The 19,335-nt window shown below is 37.9% G+C and overlaps 1 protein-coding gene across 1 annotated transcript in view; it reads left to right on the top strand.

The window, feature by feature from the left end:
* Positions 1 to 906: 906 nt before the first annotated feature.
* The window catches only part of ARMC1 (armadillo repeat containing 1), a 34,246-nt gene continuing 15,817 nt past the window's right edge, over positions 907 to 19,335 (top strand). The window contains exons 1-3 of the mRNA XM_062489370.1: positions 907 to 1,062; positions 3,547 to 3,747; positions 7,980 to 8,071. Coding sequence (XP_062345354.1) covers positions 3,556 to 3,747; positions 7,980 to 8,071 — 284 coding nt within the window. The 5' untranslated portion in view covers positions 907 to 1,062; positions 3,547 to 3,555. The remainder of the gene's footprint in view (positions 1,063 to 3,546; positions 3,748 to 7,979; positions 8,072 to 19,335) is intronic.

Below are 19,335 nucleotides of genomic sequence, written 5' to 3'. Positions count from 1 at the left end.
CTCCGGGCCAGCGCTGCAGTGCCCGCCTGCAGCCGCGCTCGTGGTGCCTGCGGGGCTGCCCCTGCGCTCCTCCACACCCACAGCGATGGCTGCGGGCGCTGCCCGGCGGCCTGCGGCTCCCTGAGGTGCGCCTGTCGGCTGCGGCACCGCCGGTGGCTCCTGGGCCGGCGTCCGCTGTGTCCCATTAAAACCTTGTGGGAAGGAGGGCCGGGACCGCTGTGGGAAGCGGGAGGCGAGTCGGGAAGGCAGTGGGGTAGAGGGGGCTGCGGGATAGCGGGGAGCTCAGGAACAGTTTCTTCGTGCTGAATTGATTTTAAGGATTATTTAGCGGTTGTTTAGAGCTTTAGGATCTACTGATAACTTACTCAAGAGCTTCAAAGTAATGTGCGAAGGTGACGTGGAGGAACGAGGAAACGGAAAGCCTTTGCGACTTTGAAGAGATGGGGACCCAAACCATCGTAAAGGATCAAGAACTCGGTGCTATTAGGGTTTTTTTCAGCCTTAACGATGCCTTGATTCTATATTAAGCCAAATTTAATTGTCGGTGCCTCATGGGGTTGGGAATACCCACTTCGGGTTTCGACCCAGGAGATGGGCACTCTCTGTCCATACAGCATTAGGCATGGTTCACACTGGATTGTTTTACAGTACACGCTACACTTTATTTGAGCAGTAAATTCAACTTCCGGTGATAACCGTCCTTGGAAGGGAAAAAAAAATATCCGAAACAAATGGAGCTGCACTACGGGCACGTTTCTGCACTACTGCCCTCGGACTACATCTCCCGGCCTGCACCGCGCCCCTCCCAGGAACAAAGAACTCCACGATTGGGGGAGAGCCACGCTCGGTACGCGCCAATCGCGCTGCGCGGTGTTGCGCGGTGCCGGGTCAGAGCGGGCTCCGGTGGGTGGTGCGGTCGTTCTCGTCCCGGTGCTCTTCCCGCGGTTCTTGCTGAGCCTCTTCCCGTGCTTCTCCCGTCGCTCTCCGCTGGTCGCCCCGCCCCGCGGGACATGGGGGCGCGGGGCTGAGCTACTAGCCCGCCCAAGGACGGCTTCTGCGACGGTACGGCCCTGCCGGGGAAGGGAACAGGCCGCTCGGGGAAGGGCCGTGAGGGGGCGGCGTGTGCGGCCGAGGTTCCCCCTGCTTTCCAAATACATCCAGGAGCTCCCGTTCCCCGGTGGGTGCGGAGCTGAGTCTCCGCCGACTGTGGAGGCTGGGAACTGAGTCCCGGGGCCTGGTCCCAGCCGGGCTGAGGCCTCTGTCGCCTAGGGAGGGCTGGCAGCGGAGCTGTGATGATTCCTCTCCAGGGCCCCGGCGAGAGCACCGAGCGGAGGGGGAAGAGTGGCAGAGAGATAGGGGTGGGGTGCTCATCTCAAAGCTGCCAAGAGGAGACAGGATCAGGCACCTGGCTCGCTGCTCTGCCAGACTCCCGAATTCTAGATAAAGATATCAGGATTACAACCTAATACTTTTAATTAAAAAAACTCCGGGAAGAGAGCGGGGGTGCGAGTTTTGATGGAATTGATCGTTGCAGGTTATGGAGAAGGGTGAGGATTTCAGAGTTCTCTCCGGAGTTGAGGGTTAGGAGAGATGAAAAGTCCTGGGATAACAGAATCACGTAATGGTTTGGGTTGGAAGGGACCTTGAAGACCATCTAGTTCCAGCCCCCTGTCCTGAGCAGGGACACCTTCCACCAGACTGGGTTGCTCAGAGCTCCATCCAAGCTGGCCTTGAATACTTCCAGGGATGGGGCATCTACAACTTCTCTGGGCAACTTGTTCCAATGCATCACCATCCTTACAGCGATTTCTTCCAATATCTAATCCAAACCTGCTCTCTTTCAGGTTAAAGCCTTGTCCTATTGCTATGTGCTGTTGTAAAATGTCCCTCTCCATCTTTCTTGCAGCTCCCTTCAGATGATTGTAGTCTAATGGAATAGGAGGAGGTAAAACTTGATTTAGTGGGTGGGTTTTTTCAGAGGATTAGAAGGAAAAAGGCAAGAGGTGATCAGTATGGAAAGAGTTACAGGAATGATCTGGTGCTTGGGACACAGACCTGCAAGTCAGACTTTGATTAGCATCAACTCTACACCTGACTTGATTTTTAAGTCTTGAATAATAAGTTCCTTTGTGTACTATGGAAAAGAGTTAATAATACTCAACAGAGTTGCTTTGGCTTTGTTTGTTTGGTGGTTTTGTTTGCTGAGGTTTTTGTTTTAATTTGGAGGTTTTTTTCCCTTTGGAAACACAAATTTGTATTGATTGAGCTTCTGTACTTCTCAGTTGATGTCTTTTTGATTTCTGATACTCAAGAGAAATAGTCTGGAGACTAATCATTGACCTGTATTTTTCACTCTAGCACTCTCTTTCCTGAAGAAAGAGAGGAAGCATTGACTTAGGAGTTAACAGCATTTTTTTCTATATGAAAATGTCAGAAATTATCATAATCCAAATGCATGTTTATGGTTCATTGTTTTTGATGATTGTGATAAATCTATGTTCCTGAGAGGCCAGCCTTCAGTGAGGAAAAACAATGTGATGTTGGCAAATTACGTTAAAAGAATGTGAGCACCTAAAATTTGTATTTATTCTTTATTTGGGGGAAAATGAGTGATTTAACAAATCAACAATATGTATTCACTCCTGCTTTTGTGCCTTAAGTTACTTGGCTGAGCTGGTACTGGCAACAACCAGGGCTGCAGTTAGCATTTATTAGTTTCAGAGGCACAAAGAAACTGTTTTGTTCTTTTTTCACCAAGATTTTAGCATTTTTTTTTGAGCAAACCTATGCTTTTGTTGCCTGTGAAGTAGTTATTATTAAACAACTCTGCAATCTGATACTCTCAAGCTAACACATGTCTCCTTTGAAATTGATCTGGTGGCTTGGACTTCGACTGGAGCAAGGCGTGACCTGCTTGCTCTCTTTTTGTCAAGGGATCCTTGTGAAAATGAGAAAAAGCAGCTCAAGCCCAGCCTCCAAAGCCCTTTCTGCCTTTGAATGTATGGCATTACATTAGTTATTTGATATATAGATAAAGAATAAAGCTTAATGTTCGCTGTTCTTGATGCACTGTTAATATTTTGTTGACTTTTGTGGTTCATTTTACTGTTAAAATTTTTGATTGCCAAAGCCACTCTGAAAACTACTTTCATTTTGCACCTTTATACAGAAGGATTTTTATAGATTTCTAGGGTGCCTTGTGAGAAAACTGGATTTTTTCAAAACATTTGTCACTAGTTTAAGGAAAAAAACCCCAACACACTATGCTCCCATAAAGATTAACTGGTCTGAAATGACATATAGGAAACAAATAAAAACCTCATTAACCAAATATATCTGTTCTCTGCATAGCAAGTTTAAATTTCCAGTTTAAATTTCAGGACCCACATCCTTACCAATTCAATCTACCTTCCATGAATTCTAGTCCTTGGGGGTTTTTATACCTTTTTGTTTAGAACAAATCATTCTTTTCATGCTTTTTTTTTTGGTCTATGTTTTAATTGATGATAAATGCTGTGATAGTAGTAATCACTTTTTTTTCAGCAGGTATTTTGAATGAATGGTGCAGAAAAGATGAATTCTGCTATGAGTGAGGAGCCTGATGCACTATCTGTAGTTAACCAACTCCGAGATCTAGCAGCTGATCCGTTGAACAGACGGGCCATTGTTCAGGATCAAGGATGCCTGCCAGGTCTTATTCTGTTTTTGGACCATCCCAACCCTCAGGTTGTTCATTCAGCTTTACTAGTAAGTATTCTGGAGATAAATTTCTGTGTTGGTAGGGCTTTAAATTTTGTTAAACAAGTTGTTTAAACAAGCAGCTTACAAATGAAACTGTTTAAACAATTTGTTTGAACAAGTTAAAATGTGAAAATTAATGCCTGGTTTTATGTTACGTTGATACTCATTACATGTGGGTTTTGTTTTTTTTTTTTTTAAACCCATGTATTTAAAAAATGACAGATTGTTCCAGGGGATTTTTAAAAAGATAACAGTTTACTTTGCATTTTTTCCCTAATACAGCTGTTTCACTTTTTGTGTGGAGGGAGGTAAGGACCCTTAAATCTCTTCTTTAAGATGAAGTCATAGAGCTTGGTAAATATGGACAGTGATTTAATATTCACGTTACAAAAATCAAAATCCAATCATACGATATCTTGGGTTAGAAACAACCTCCCAAAGTGATGTAGTCCAATCCCATGACAAAATTGGGTGCACTCAAGTCACAACTCATGATTGATCTTGATCTTGAACACCATGAAGAATTAAGATCCACAACCTCTCTGGCACACTGTTCCAGCATATGAACAGCCTCATGATATTAAAAACAAATAAAACTCTCTCAAAACTGAAAGAACCAAGCAACCCAAAATCTGTCAATATCTAGTACAGTACGTTTCAGCTTTTGCCTGTTTCCTCTCATTCTAAATTTTAAGTGCAGAAGTCCTGATTTCTTACCCTGAGTTGCAATATTAGCTTAAAAATGTATTTCTTGCCTAGGAAAATGGGAGAAACAAAAGTCAGAATTCAAGAGTTGAATTAGACTTCTAAGATTAAGTTAACTGAAATTTATGTGCTGCTCTTTTTTTTTTTTCCATTTATCTCATTATTGAATTGTAAAGAATGTGAAAGAATGAAGAGCCCTGGCTTTTACATGCAAGTGTAAATTACTCTTTATATCACCAAGACCTAACTGTACCATGATTGTTTGTTTTTGATTTGTATTGCTTTCATTGTGGATATTAGTGGACTTCTTGAAATTACTTTAGTGACAGTGATTTCTTTTGGGTTTGGGGAGGGAGGTCCCATAACCCTGTGTCCTGCTCTTAGTTTTTTAGGTTAGCCTTGCCGTAGCATTTGGCACACTATAATTTTCTTCAGCAGGAGAACATAGATTTGCGTTTACTATTCTTGGAAATGTGTTGCGTTGGTTTTCTTCCCAGTGTAGTTTCCTTAGTCTGTGAATTTAAAAGATGATCTTGTTTGGATGTCCCACTGTCTTTTTCCTTCCTTTCTTATGTTTGGCTGAGTATTCTCACTGCCTGCATGAGATTCAGAAATCAGGCTCTTGGTCATGTTACAAAAATTAGTTTTGTGTAAAAGGAATGGTTTTGTCAAGAGTGATGAGGACTAATCCGGTTTGCGGTGTGGTTCCACAGCCTCTGATAGTACTCAGGCTGTGTTGAAAGGAAATCTCTTTGGCTGAAGATGGGAGGCAGATGGGTTGTTCCATGTAGTGGTAACCTATAGTTAGAGTGAATTAAGAGTCAGGGTTTAGAGACCAGGATGTGGCTGCAATGAGAAATGGATCAGTTTATTGTGGATATATGTTCTGGTCTGCTACTCAGACTCCTTGTATCCATAAGTTCTTGATCTGCTTTGTTTCTGACTATTTAAATATCTTTGCTGGCAACTTTTTAGATTTCATGTTTTATATTTTTCCATTCAGGAAAGTCTTTCTGGTTTTGTAGTCATCCTGTTGGTCAAAAAGTGCTTCCATTTGAATGAGAATCATTAGAAGTAATGATCTTCCATTAATTGTGTACTTAATAAAGGGATGTGCAGCACTGATTTTAAATTTCTTCTTATACTGCTCAGCAATTCCTGTACCTGAAACTGTAGTAATCTCTATGAATCATATATTTAATCAATAAATAAATCCATATTTAATTTTTTGTGTGTTGTAGAACTTTTCAGGGAAGGTGTTTTCTCCCCATATTCAGTTTCAGCTCAGTCATTTCTTTGTGTCTGATGAAGAATTGATATATACTTTCTGTGTATTTCTGGTTTTCTCTAGTCTTGATTTCAGCAGTTCTTTATTATACACTTCAAATGTCAGAAGTCTTGAATTATTTAAATTAAAGAAATCAGAAGTAATGCAGGCAATAGTACTTTTTTTTTTCTCCTCTTAAATTTGGACTAAAATTTTATAAAATAGGACCCTGAAGTTAAGGAACTACTTTAAAATTTCATATAAAAAACATCAAAGATGTCTTTTTATTAAGACTGGCAGCAGTGTATTTTGCATTAAAGTATGCACATAGTCCTATTCATTATGATGAGCTTACCTTAAAGCTAGCACAGCTAAGTGTTTAGCTGAAGAGAAACTGAGCCAAAGTTCATAACACTAACTTTCCCTATGCTTTCAGTATACTAGATTTAATAAGTGTAAATGATTTCATGTCTTTGAAGGTTCAGACCTTGTGTCTCCCATGGGAGGCATGAGGAATGGGAATTTCCTAGTGTTGAAAAGTTGGGTCAATTAAGTTGGTCTCATGACTTTGGTCTTATTTGAGCTGTGACTCAAAAAATTAGCTGTTAAGATAATAGGCTTTTCTTTGTCCAGATGAGTTGTGCCCCTACTAAATTGCCAGAATAAAAATGAGAAGCTTGTTACACCAGCAAGGATACATTTCATAGCATGCAAATTAGTTGAGAGCTATCCTTTAGGTATTTTCCCATAGTTGAAAAGTAAAATAATAAATGTATATATAACATCTGTAAACGGCAACTGTTGCTACTGGCCTGCATCAGGAAATAACAAAAATATCATCTAAAGTTCTTACCGTGCCAGACAGCGAGTCAGAGTTTGTTGAAAGGCAATAAAATGATTTTGTGACTTTACCTGACATCTGCTGAAGATGACTTGGAAAAAATAACCCCCGATGATTAGCCCTCTATTTCTGAAGGGATTAAGGAGCATGTTATTTTTAAAGCAGTTGCTGTGCAGTGCAGCTACTACATGACTATATATATAAAGAGTTATATATTATGTGTATATATATATATATATAACTATATATATATAAGAGTTTTATATATATATATATATACAAGAGTTTTACATATATATATATATATATATATATATATATATATATAAAGAGTTGATGCACTTCTAAACCTTGTCACAAGCCCCATTTTATAAATCACTGTGTTTGTGTATTTGCAGGATTTTTCAAGTGCAGTTCTTGTACCTACATCAGTAAAACACCTTTGGAGGCTCCTTCTAAGAAAACTTTCTCAGCACAAACAATAGAGAGATGTCTCATGAAAAGAAGGACTGACATTTTAATTGGAAGGGTGTTATGTTAGGAGCATCATATGAATGTGCAGTTACTGACCGGGGTCAACAGTGTAAAATTGTACAAAGAATCTACCTTGAAAGTCAAGTAAACAAAACCTCAGGCAACAAATAAGTGTAATTTCCCAGTTTAGGTCACAGTAAGATGAGAAGCTTGCTGCTGCTTGTATTCTTATTCCTTCATGGAATGATGTTGTAATTAGTCTTCAATAGCTTTTACAGGTGTTAGACCTCTTTTTGTGGACAGTAGGAACGTGGTAGTTGTGAGATTTCTTGTACTGGGGAGCCCACAGAATTGATGGAAATTATACTGGAAGCCATGTATAGAAATTATTTTAGATCTCAGGTCACATAAATATTTATTGGAAGGGATTACTGGAAGTCATTCACTTCAGTTTCCTGTTTGAATTGGGACTTTCACCAGCACTCAAATCAGGTCAGTTGTAGCTTTGTCTTGTTCATTCTGCAGTTTCACTAGGTCACCTGTACCAGTGTTGTACTACCTTCGGAGGAAAAAAGCTTTTTGTAGTACCTGACTTGAACTTCTCAGGCTATAGTTTGTGGCTGTTCCCCCTTGTCTGCTGCTGTAGAGGAAAGTTGGGCTCGGCTGTCTTTGTAAAGGCTTCTTGCGTAGCTGTAGACAGCTGTTAAATCATCCCGTAGGCTCTCAGCTGGTATGAGCAAACCCATTCTCTCAACCTTTTCTCATAGATTAGATACTTTGTGCTTTCTGTGTGTTTATAAAAATAAAATTTTTTGATGTTCATAGTAGGTGATAATTCTTTCTCTTCCTACTAGAACTGCCTCTGTGACTGTTTTGCAGATGTGCACTAACAGAAATGACTGATAATGTACTGGATGTATTGCTAATTTGCTGTGGCCCTCTTTCTTTTAGGCTCTCCGCTATTTGGCTGAGTGCCGTGTCAACAGAGAAAAGATGAAGAGTGAATTGGGTATGATGCTCAGCTTACAGAATGTAATACAAAAGTAAGTTCACAGTGGGATGTTGTATCCAAGCAGTGTAAACATGTAATTGTGATACAAAGTAAAACTTGGACTGAACTTGTATACTGAGTTTCTGATATTTCCTTGTTGAAATCATGTGGCTGCAAACAATTAATGATTTTCATTTTATGGTATTTTGAAGTAGTCACAGCCTACAAGAAATATTAATTTGCAGGTCATGTGCTAAACAGCAAGTTTTCTTTGCCTTATTACAAGATAACTAATTCTGTCCCTTCAGGTTCTGTTATAATCCTTCTCATCATTGTATAAGGTTGCTTTGCAGTAGTGCATTTAAAGAAATTGCTTGGCATCTGCTACATTTATTCTTCAAACCCCACCTTTGGGTAGGGAATTTGTTTCAATATATTTTTGGAAGTAAGTATTTGCAGTTTTGTGTTGAAAACATCTTGCAGATGGAGTAGAAATTAATGAGGGCTTGTAGTGATCTCTGATGTCTTTGTATGAAGTGTCAAATGGGTTATGTCTCTTAAAGTTTGCGGTTGTTGGATTTTCTCAAGATTTGTAACTGGTAAGTCTTGAATACTGGAAGATCTCTGTACACACATAATGGAGGTGATGTTCGTGTGGATTTAATCAACAGAAATTTATATGATGAACTGAGGTGAATCACTATTCAAAAGAAACTCCAACAGCCTTCTTCAAAGATTAGTCTGTCATAGCAAAAAATTACCTTGCCATCAAACTGTCTGAAGGTGACTGTTTTACATGCAGCTTGGTAGTGCTCTGTTGGAGCTCTGGACTTTGGAGATGTTAGGAGCTGTTCCATGAGCATGGAGAAAAGCCATGTTGCTGCATTGAGATGTCTCAGATGACTGTTGAAAACAATTATTTAGAATAGGATGAAACACGAGTAAAACTGTATATTAAATATTCATGTATAAATGTTTTGAATTTTTTAGTATTTTAGTTGAACCTGTGTCAGTTGTGCTGTAGATACAAGTTTCTTTTAGAAAAAAACACAAGGCTAGACTTTGCTGGTTCCTTCATCCCACAGCAGTGCCAGTTCTTGGCAGTGTGTATCCTATTATCATAGAATGTTAAGGGATTGGAATGGACCTTAATGATCATCAAGTCCCTACCCACTAGACCAGGTTGCTCAAGGCCTTATCCAGCCTGGATTTGAGCACTGCCAGGGTTGGGGCACCCACAACCTCCCTGGGCAACATGTTCCAGTGCCTAACCACACTCACAGTAAAGAATTTCTCCCTAATATCTAACCTCTTTCAATCTGTACCCATTGCACCTTGTCCTATTGCTACAGTTCCTGATGAAGTGTCCCCCTTTGGCTTCCTGGTAGACCCCTTCAGATACCAAAAGGTTACCATGGGATTTCCACTCACCCTTCTCTTCTTCAAGGTCAACAGCCCCAACTTCCTCAGCCTGTCTTTGCAAGGGAGGTGCTCTAGAGTCCTCTTAGCAGCTTTGTGGCTCTCCACTGGACATGCACCAACAGTTCAATGTCCTTCTTATGTTGGGGGAGCTGGAACCGTGCTCAGCAGTTCAGGTGGGGTCTCGCAAGAGCAGGGTAGAGGGGCAGAATCACTTCCTTCAACCTGCTGCTTTTAATGCAGCCCATGATTCGGGATTATTCTTGGATGTTACAGGATTGTTGTATTTCCCTCTGTCTGACACTCCTTATCTATATGTGTGAATCTGAAGGAGGGGAAGTTATGATCTCTACTCAAGTTCTGTGTGATCTAGGAAATACTACTACTGTTTACCTTTAAATCCTTCGTTAATTGTGCTAAAGACAATTCCATGTGTTGGCATGGAATTCAGCATTGTGCCTGAATGTCATCTTGTGACCAGTTACACAAAACACAAGGATTTAAAACCTGTCAGAAAAAGAAAAACTAACAAAGTTACTAAAATTTAAAGAGATGTCAATTTTTAAAAAATAGTGTAATAACTTCTGAAGTGATGGGTGTTCTAATATGATGTATGGAGAGAAAAATGGAATTAAGTCTTAAGATATCCTTTTCTAAGGACAAGCATAATTAAGTGAAATATAAAGAAGTCTTTGCTACTTGTGTAATAACAATGAGATCTGAATCATTTAGGTAATAGCAGAAGCACGTGTTTCAAAAGATCTTACTTTGAGTTTAGATTGTGTGCCTATTTAGAGTGGAGAGATATCCTGAAAAAGTTGTTGAGAGGGGAATGGTACTTCATTATCAGTCTCTGTAGCTTGCAAATATGACTTGGGAAACATGAAGAGATTTCTATAAAATTCTTTAAACAACATTTTTTTCTAGGTTTCAATTTCAGGGGCCAAAAGAGCGAAGTTTAGGTATGTTCAGAAGGTGAGAGATAAGTCAATGAAAACTGGGAATCTTGTAGGTGTGGGTTTTTGTTGTTTTTTTTTGTTTGTTTTTTTTTTTTTTTTTTGTTTTTTTTTGTTTTTTTTCCTAGAAGGCTCTTTGGCAACAGTAAGAACATACGTTTGATTTGTATGCTGGTAACATTTGGAAAGTGTGATATCATGAAAATTTAAATACATAGCATCTTCAACCACAAGACTTTGTCATGTGCTTGTCAGGATTTTGGGTTTTAATGCTGACAGGAAATGCTGAAGTTAAGTTTTGTACTGCCTGCATAAATACGGGGAAAGATGGTAGAAAAGTGCTGAGAAGATACATGTAGAATTATTTTTATCACAATTAGGTTTTGGGTTGTGGGGTTTTTTGTTAGAAAGTCTGTAGGGCAGAAAACAAGGGCTCTACTGTCTTCGATTTGCTTTGCAAATGCAGGTTCTAGCTTTTAATTGATTTCAGTCTACCAGAATATATTGTAGTCTGTTGAACTGAAACTAGACATTAGTAGGTGCTTTGGTCTAAATTACTCCATACTCTCTGTTCCCATATGTTTTCCAGAATCTGTTTATTTAACTCACTGCTCTATCTAAAATATTTTTTTATTATTTTCAGAATTTAGTTTAGGATTTAAATTTATTTTTTGTAATGTGTTACAAAAATGCAAACAAATTATACAAAAAAGATAGGAACTTCTGTCAGAATTCTGCTTTTCCAGTTTTTGTTTCTTTATTTCAAGTGAGGCAGAACCCAGCATCTTCTGCACCAGAAGTTGTAGTTACTGGCTTTTTGCTCCTGACAGATGAAGCACATCCTGTCATCTGAATACTTCCTTTTCACCAAGGATTTTTCAACTCTAGCTGTCCATTTTCTCACTTAACTAAATAATATTCAGTGACTTTCCCTGTTCAGTCTTGATTTATGACAAACTGTATTCTGCCACCTATAAAGCTGTGGTATGTCTTCTCGAGCAATGAAATGGAGCGCAGGCAAATCACAAACTGAATATTTGTCATATTTCAAACTGACGCTGTGCTAGGAAGCTGAGGTATTTAGCATTCTAGTTCTCTTTCACTTTCTGTTACACAAATCCTGAAATTTGAAGGCTTTTCTCATCATGTGTCTTTCTATAAGCCTTGAAGGTTTCTCTGTTAGAGACATCAAGTTCAGATATGGAATTTCTTGTCATAACCTAAATGCAGCTAACAAGTCTATCAGACCCTTAAATGGTCAATGCCATCAACTGGAAAGTAGTTGGAAGTGGTTTTCTACTGGTGGTTTCTTGTAGTAGCACATGGGAGCCTGAGGCACACGTCCAACCCTTTTATTGCAAGGAATACACAACCAATGGAAAAAGACTATACCACTTAATATTATGATGACAAATTACTATTTCTTTCATGAAGGCTATAGAGGACGAGAGTTGAAATTGAGTGCCACCTGTTTATCCAATCACAGAATCATAGAATGGCTGGGTTTGGAAGAGACCTGAAAGATCATGTAGCTCCAATCCCCTGCCCTGGGCAGGGACACCTTCCACCCAGCCAGGTTGCTCAGAGCTCCATCCAACCTGGCCTTGAACACTTCTAGGGAGGGAAGTGTTCCACAGCTTCTTTGGGCAGCCTGTTCCAGTACCTTACCACCCTCACAGTAAACTTTCTCCTATGCTAGGTACCTCAGTGATAAGCAGTAAATTGCACTGCATTATGAAGAATGGGTAAGAAATGTGTTGGAGACAACTGAGTTTGTTTTTTGAGGTATCTTCATGTCTTCTTCCATGGATTATCAGTCCTCTAGTGTTATCTGATCAACTTTTTGGTGTTTTGCTTATTGTGAGTGTTAAAGCTCAGTTGTGAAAATCATGCTGCTGATCAAAACTGATGTCTCCCTGACTCCTTAGTTGATGCTGCGCTTAAGGAACAAAGGATAGGTTTCAGGTTCATTGTGACTGATTTTCAAGGTGTGTGAACAGTAGATTTGGCTAACAAAAGAGTAACAAGTTTAAATGTAGATCCTGGAGGTTACAGGTTCTACAGGAGAAGTATGGAATGTCAGCTATAAGGAGTATGGAATGAAAATTTGATGGCAGCTAGATATTTTTATGTTTAGGATTTGTTTTCTGACTGAACTTGATTTGGAACACATGACTTTCTAAGCTTCTTTATGTGAAAGACTTTATATACTTTCACATTTTCTGGGACATATGAAGAGCTGTTTCAGCTTTCATGGAATACTTCAAAACATTTTTCAAGTATAGAAATGTCTGGTTCCCTTGTCTTTACTTGCTGCTTGTTTTCCTTAGCAAGGGAGATACTTTTTTTTTTTATTATTTATGAGTGAAACTTTATGCATTTCTTCCATATTATAAGCTAGGAGTAAGTAGCTGTTGGAGAGATATCAGACTTTTAAAGTCTCTACCTGGAGGTTTCCAGTTCTCTATTGGAAATAATCTCTAGTAGGAAGTTCCAACTTTTCCATTTTTTTATGGCTGATATTACAGAAATGTTGCATTCCCTTGTCATGTGTATGTGCAGAAGTGTTTGCATAAATAGGTAAAAAAGAGAGAAGAGATTGAAGCTCTTTGAATACTGGTGTTTCATTGTAGTCCCGCAGTCATCGGCAGTTATATAATACTGAAAACTGGTTTAGTTGCTGGCTTTATGAATTGTGTAGAGGACTTAATGTGTCCATATGGACTTTCTAAAATGTTATTAGGGGTTTCTAGAATTAAAATTAATTAGGATTTATTGCCTACAAGGAAATACACTAATTTGTGTTCAGAGTAAAAGTGTTTTTTGATGGACAATAAAGGTCAAAGTTCATAATTTTTCATAATCTTTATGAGCAGCATAATGGTACTGTTCCAGTATAACTAGTATGTATTTGAGAAATCCACTGATGAAGAGTCAATATACTAAATAGCTCTTATTATGGAATGGCAAATTACTGAGAGTAAAATTCCAATTACTTAGCTAAAAGAGCTTTTCAAGATAGTCTTCCTTTGCCAGGTTGTCAGATTTAACAAGCTGAACTAAATCCAGTGCATTAATCAGCTCTTCCAATTTATTACTTGCCTAAGAAGATTAGGGCAATTAATATGTGTTTAATTAGAGTCCCTTGCAGATCTAGTAAAATACATGCAGTCTATAATTGCTGACTTCTTACTCAGTTTTACTTTTTGGTCATCTTAATTACCTGCACTTTTTGAAAATTTAATTATTCATTGGAACCAGCAAAGTTTAAATTTATGATGTCTGACAAAAAAATGGCAAAAGCCAAGCATTTCAGATAGTATTTGTGAAATTAAAATGGTAGGGATGTAGCATCACAATAGTTTTATGTTTTTTTTTGTTGTGTGGCATGCTATATTTTCTTCTTTGTTAAAGGATGAATGGTTGGGAAAAGACAGAGCAAAGGTCATGTATTAATTAGGAAGCAGGCAAACTATGTATTTAAAGGGATATCTGATGATTAAAGGGAAGTTGCCATATAGCTAGCTTCAAGATAATACTTTGTGAGAAATTATGGTTAAAAAACTGTAAACTTCTTGCATTTAATGCATTTATGTTATTAATTGGAATACTTAAATTCCGATCTGCAAAGGAGAAGGAAGCAGCTTTTTAGAGTCTGTAGAGATCTTATTTTTCTCTGCCTGAGTCACTTAGTAATGCTGTTTTCATAATCCTTGGCATGTGGGGTTTCTTTAACATGTCAAAATTGAGAAACAGTTGAGATTGGGTAATGGGAAGCATGATTCTGTTGCGTGAGTATTTTTGAACTCTACAGTACTTGTGATTCTGCACTGAGTAGTTGTGTTTTTGGAGAAAAATACAAATTTTTGGATTTTCATGTAAGCAGTAGAGTCCAAAAACTTTGGTTTTAATCACTGTTTCCAAATTGTAGTGTATCACCTGGAGGAAGAATAATACACATGTCTCTCTCTGTTGCATGTTAACTTTCCTGGCCTTCCCTTCCTGTTATTTTTTCCAATAAAATGACACCCTTGGTTTCTGGTGCATGGCTGGGCTGTGGGGCTCCAGTGTATTTATTGCTGGAGCAAAGTGTTTGTTAGTAATAGAAGGTCACAGCAGGAAGATGCCTGCAGGCTGTTTTGTTCAGCATTGTTAAGCAAAGTAGCTTAATATCTTCCTCTCTCCTAGATACCCTGGGTTTCTTTAAATAATGTTTTTATTCTGTATTTTCTAAATGTTACAAGTTTTGGAAATAGATTGTTTCTTGAAGTTATCTTTGAAAAAGCCTCCTCTGCTGCCTTTCTCCCAAAACAACAATGAACCATTACCAAATGTAGGAGACATCAGTATGCCTCTTTAAAAGTACCACTTTATTTGGTCTAAATAACTGAAAGCTCCTTTTGTCTGTCAAAAGCTTTATTTGAAGGAGGTTATATCTAGGGGAGAGGGTTTAATGTAGTGAGCTACCTCAGTTAGTTAGGCATGTTCTCAGTACAGGTTCCTGCTCTTTTTGTTTGTGGACCATGGCAAACAAAAGTTCAGACTTTGGTTCAGCAGTCTTTGGTTCCTCTAAGAGTATTTCAGTGTTAGTAACCATATAGGAAGTTAGGATCTCAACACAGGGGTGCACACACAGGGACAAATGATGACAAAACACAAAAAGTGTTAGTTAAAATCCTACTATTATGATATTGGTGTTAGCCTAGACTTTAGTCATAAAGTAATAGGTTTTCTGGGAAAGTTTTATGGCTGTGTGAGGTACGGAAATAAGGTTCAAAGTCTTGGAAAGATGGATGTAATTTGTAAGGCTAATCAAAGCTTGGATCATCAGCAATTGAAATGTAACTAGCAATTTACATGTTAAAATACTACTGTGAGTTTATATATTGCATGGGTTAATAGAAATTAGCAGTCATGTAAACTGTTCTAAAGGTTTGAGACGTACAGTTTGGGATAAGCTTACTGGTTGTGTGTTTAGAGTTGTAAACAAAAAAAAATACGAAAGCATGACCCTCTGGAAGGGTCTCCTCTGTGCCCTTACAAGATGTATTTTTGATGTTAGTGGGTTTTTTTTGGATTTTTTGTTTATTTCAGGACCTCTCTATAGTCAGAGACGTTACACAGTCATCATTTCTACTTGCGTGCAACTTGCTTAGTGAGCTCTACATGATCAGTACTGTTTCTGTACTCAAGAGTTTAGATGTTTGTTAATCTCTAGTTTTGGATTTTGTGTTTTCTATTTCTTTAATTCTGTCATGTGTGTATGTAATTCCTATTACAATATTTTCAACACAATCAGAACTACAGTTTAGTTTTGTTCTTTGTTCTCCAAGCTACTGCTTTTACCTCACAGTGTTCCCCTTGATGTCTGGCACTTCTGTCAGGATTGTTGGCTGTGTAGCTTTACAGGGCCTGAGGTGTGTCTCACTGTAATCCAGGTACTGTGCTTCCATGGACTTGTCAGAGTACCAGTTCAATACATCCTGTTTTTTTTACTACAATACTACAATAGAGCAGCTTTTAGTGTGCTATGTCAAAGATTTGCATGCTCTGTGAAACAGCAGAACTTTTGTTACTGGTTTCTGTGCTGCACTTGCAGTTGATGGAAAACTTTCTCTGACACAACAGTGCTTGCTTTTCAAGAATTTATTTTGCATCTTTTCTTTGATAGAAATACTCAATTTTCTTGGCATTTGGAGAATTTCATATGAACCAATTGACTAATAGTGAGGTGACAAAGTAAATAGTTGTTACTGCAGCTTTTTTTATAAAGAGTACCTGCAAGTTTTTCAAAATCATGGCCTTTGGCTGGCTTACTTGGTTAAGAATATGATCACAAGCAATGAAGGTAGTTACCTCTCCGATGAGATGCCTAAATTCTACAGTGGTGATTTATGTGCAACTACCAAATTGTAGGTTCCTAAACCTGGAAGAGAATTTTCAGTACCTGTTACTGAGGAAATAGGTTTTATTCTTGCTTTTCTGACAGAGGGAGGGACACAGTCATAATTGCTTTGAATGCTTTCTGTTTAAATGGGGAAGAAAATCAATTGGGAGGGTAAAAATGATCTAATTGCTTTTCACTGTAGGCAGGATATACTTTTGAGTATTCCAGAATTTTAAAAATAGAGAACTTAGAAACACTGCGAGAAGGTAAGTATAAAATAACTAATAAAAAAATTTGAGTGTCATTTGTGCAGTGTTTTATCCAGTTTCTTCTTTATTTAGAAATTGGCTAAAACATGGAGTTAAGTATTTTAGGAAGTCATTTAAACTTAAGATGTTTTTACTTCCTTTAATAAAGCGGACTCTGTATTAAAACAAATACAGAACTCAGAAATGTTGATTATAAAAAAAAGAAAGGGTTTACAGAGCGAGACAATATTGTAATATGTTAAAAAATAGTAGAATTTGAGTTGGTATTTAAATAACTGCTGACTGTAGGATAGGTAACAAATACTATAATGCTGAACTTACTGCCTCAAGATCTGCCTGACATGGTGTGCCAAAAGGCAACTTCTTTTCTTTTTGTGGTGCATGTGGAAGGGTAGAGATGTAAGTGGATTGGCAGAAGAGTCAGGATTAGTAATGGCAGCGCAGGATGCCTTTAATGCTCGATAAACCTTGTCATCAGCTGGTGGTGAAAGCATTTCAGGAATACAGTGACCTTCTCTGGTTACTATTGAGTTCACAAGAAAAAGTGCTGAGGTAGATTCTTCAATATCCTTTTACTGATGCTTACTAAAATTAAGAGCTAAGAAAGCTTAAGATCCTTTAAAATCAAAGTAACAAATTGTGTGGTGAAATATTTAATACTAGTGCAAGTGTGGATTGACAGTATTGTAGGCTGGAGTAATTTACTTATGAAAAGGGAATTGATACATGCTTAACACTCTGTGAGGTTTCTCATCTTCCTTTGCCAGTCTGCATTTGGTTTACAGTGACCTTGTCCACAGGTGGTATTTGTCCCTGGTCTTTGGCTTTCATGGTAAGCATCCCAAAAAAAAATTGCAGATTTTTTTTTCTAAGAAACCATATGTGGATTACCTTTTATTCTTTTTTCCTGAGTGCTGCTTGATCAATAGTAAAGCATTAGTGTGTGATTAGAACTTACATAGTTGAAGATGGATATTACAGGCAATAAATGCTACAAAGGGAAATGGCTGTGAAGATACTAATGATGATACAGCCTTCGTTAGTAGTTTCTGGATGGAGCTATTCAGAAGAAAGTGAATTTTATTCTGCAACAATTAATGTTAAAGTATGTGGTTCTCAAGTGGTTGTATTTCTGTCCAGGAATATGTTTTGGTACTTTGTTGACCTGCTGTCAAAGACCTGCTGTCTTTGTAGTATCTGATATCTTTTGGCAAGGATTTCCATTGAATTTTGCAGTAGGAAGTCCTAGCTAATAACTTGAAACAATTTGAAATTGTTAGCACATGCTGTATTTATACAGTGCATCAAGTTCCCACAGCACTTTTCTTAAATATTGTTGTATGTTTCAACCTGTTTTGCATGGGGACTGCAGTCCCTTTGACTAGAAATGAGGCTGTTAATACTGGCTTGCTTAAAAATAAAAGTCAGTTCCTTGCTGATAGACAAGTAGTTTAAGAGTAGGGAAACAAGATGTTAAAATAGTTACCTACTTTGAGTCTCTACTGAATTGATATAACTATATTAGCAAGCCAATCAAAAACAAAGCTCAGAGATAGATATGCCTACATAGATTAAACCTGTTTTTCTTTTTTTTTTTTCCTCTGAGACAGGTTGCTACTGTACTTCAATCTTATTATTCATACAGACTTTGTTTAGGGAAGCTTGTACCTTAGAGCTTTCAAAACCTTTTCCTTTTTTTAAAAAAACTTTTTCTCCAGTAAATTTCAGGGAAATAATCAGATGAACTTTACTTTTAAAAATGAAAATAAATGGTGGGGATTTGAAGATACAAATAGATTTTACAGGTAGGTATAGATTATAATCAGCTAGTTAGCATGCTGATAAGATAAGAAAGTGGTGTTTGGCTTCCTTAAGGATGTTTCTAAAATGTTTCTGTGCTGAGCCTGATTTTTAGCACTACCAATACTTATACTTAGTCACCACAGCATCATTCCCAGGAAAAACTGGCTTTTTAATGTCAGTATTTTATAGCTTTAATTGTAAAGGAACAGAGACGGTTGTTGCCCTTAAGATTTTTTTTTTTTAGCCCTGATGCAATTTGTTGAAACCCTATAATGAACATGATTTTTGTCATCCATGAAATAACTACTGTTCATTAGCAGGTAAGATGTTGGAAATGACTACTGTGAAATTCAGCATGGAGGTTGTCTGTTATGTGGACTCTAGTCTAGCAAATGCTGCTGTAGAGCCTTTTGAATTTAGTTGAGTTAACAGGCCCTGTGTTTAATTTTTTTTAAATGTAGAGTATGTCCATATGGTAGATACCGGGCTGTGGGAGATCAAAAGTTGATTTTCCATTTAGTGTATAAATAGCAAGAGTTAAACAAAATTGGATGAATAGTTGGGTAAAGCATATGGCATATGTTCAAATCTGTTATCCCATTCTTGAAAGTTCATTCTCTTCTTTGTGATCAGAGGACAATAGAATGAATTAAGAAAATTCTCAAAATATGGGTAATTAATCAATTTGCTAAATGTTTAAATTATAACAGTCACTGATTTTTATAGCAGTTAATGAGATTGTAGTGTGATTTTACTCCTACTTACAACTCATTAAATATTTAATATTTAGGCTTTTTTGTTTGTATTCAACAGTCTTCAGAACATCCCAGCATGGGGTTTCTGTACATCTTCAGAGTCAGTAGGTATATTATGTAAATCGAGCTGGAAGTAGCATTGGGAAATCCAATCCTTGCTTCTAATTTCAATGGGGTATGTCTTGTTAAGTACAAAATCATCCTTAAGACATCAGATTTCCTTGTTC

Source organism: Cinclus cinclus, chromosome 1 (assembly GCF_963662255.1).
Source record: "Cinclus cinclus chromosome 1, bCinCin1.1, whole genome shotgun sequence".
Lineage (NCBI taxonomy): Eukaryota > Metazoa > Chordata > Aves > Passeriformes > Cinclidae > Cinclus > Cinclus cinclus.
Note: the sequence above shows the minus strand (reverse complement) of the source record. Positions and strands in the feature narration are given on the sequence as shown.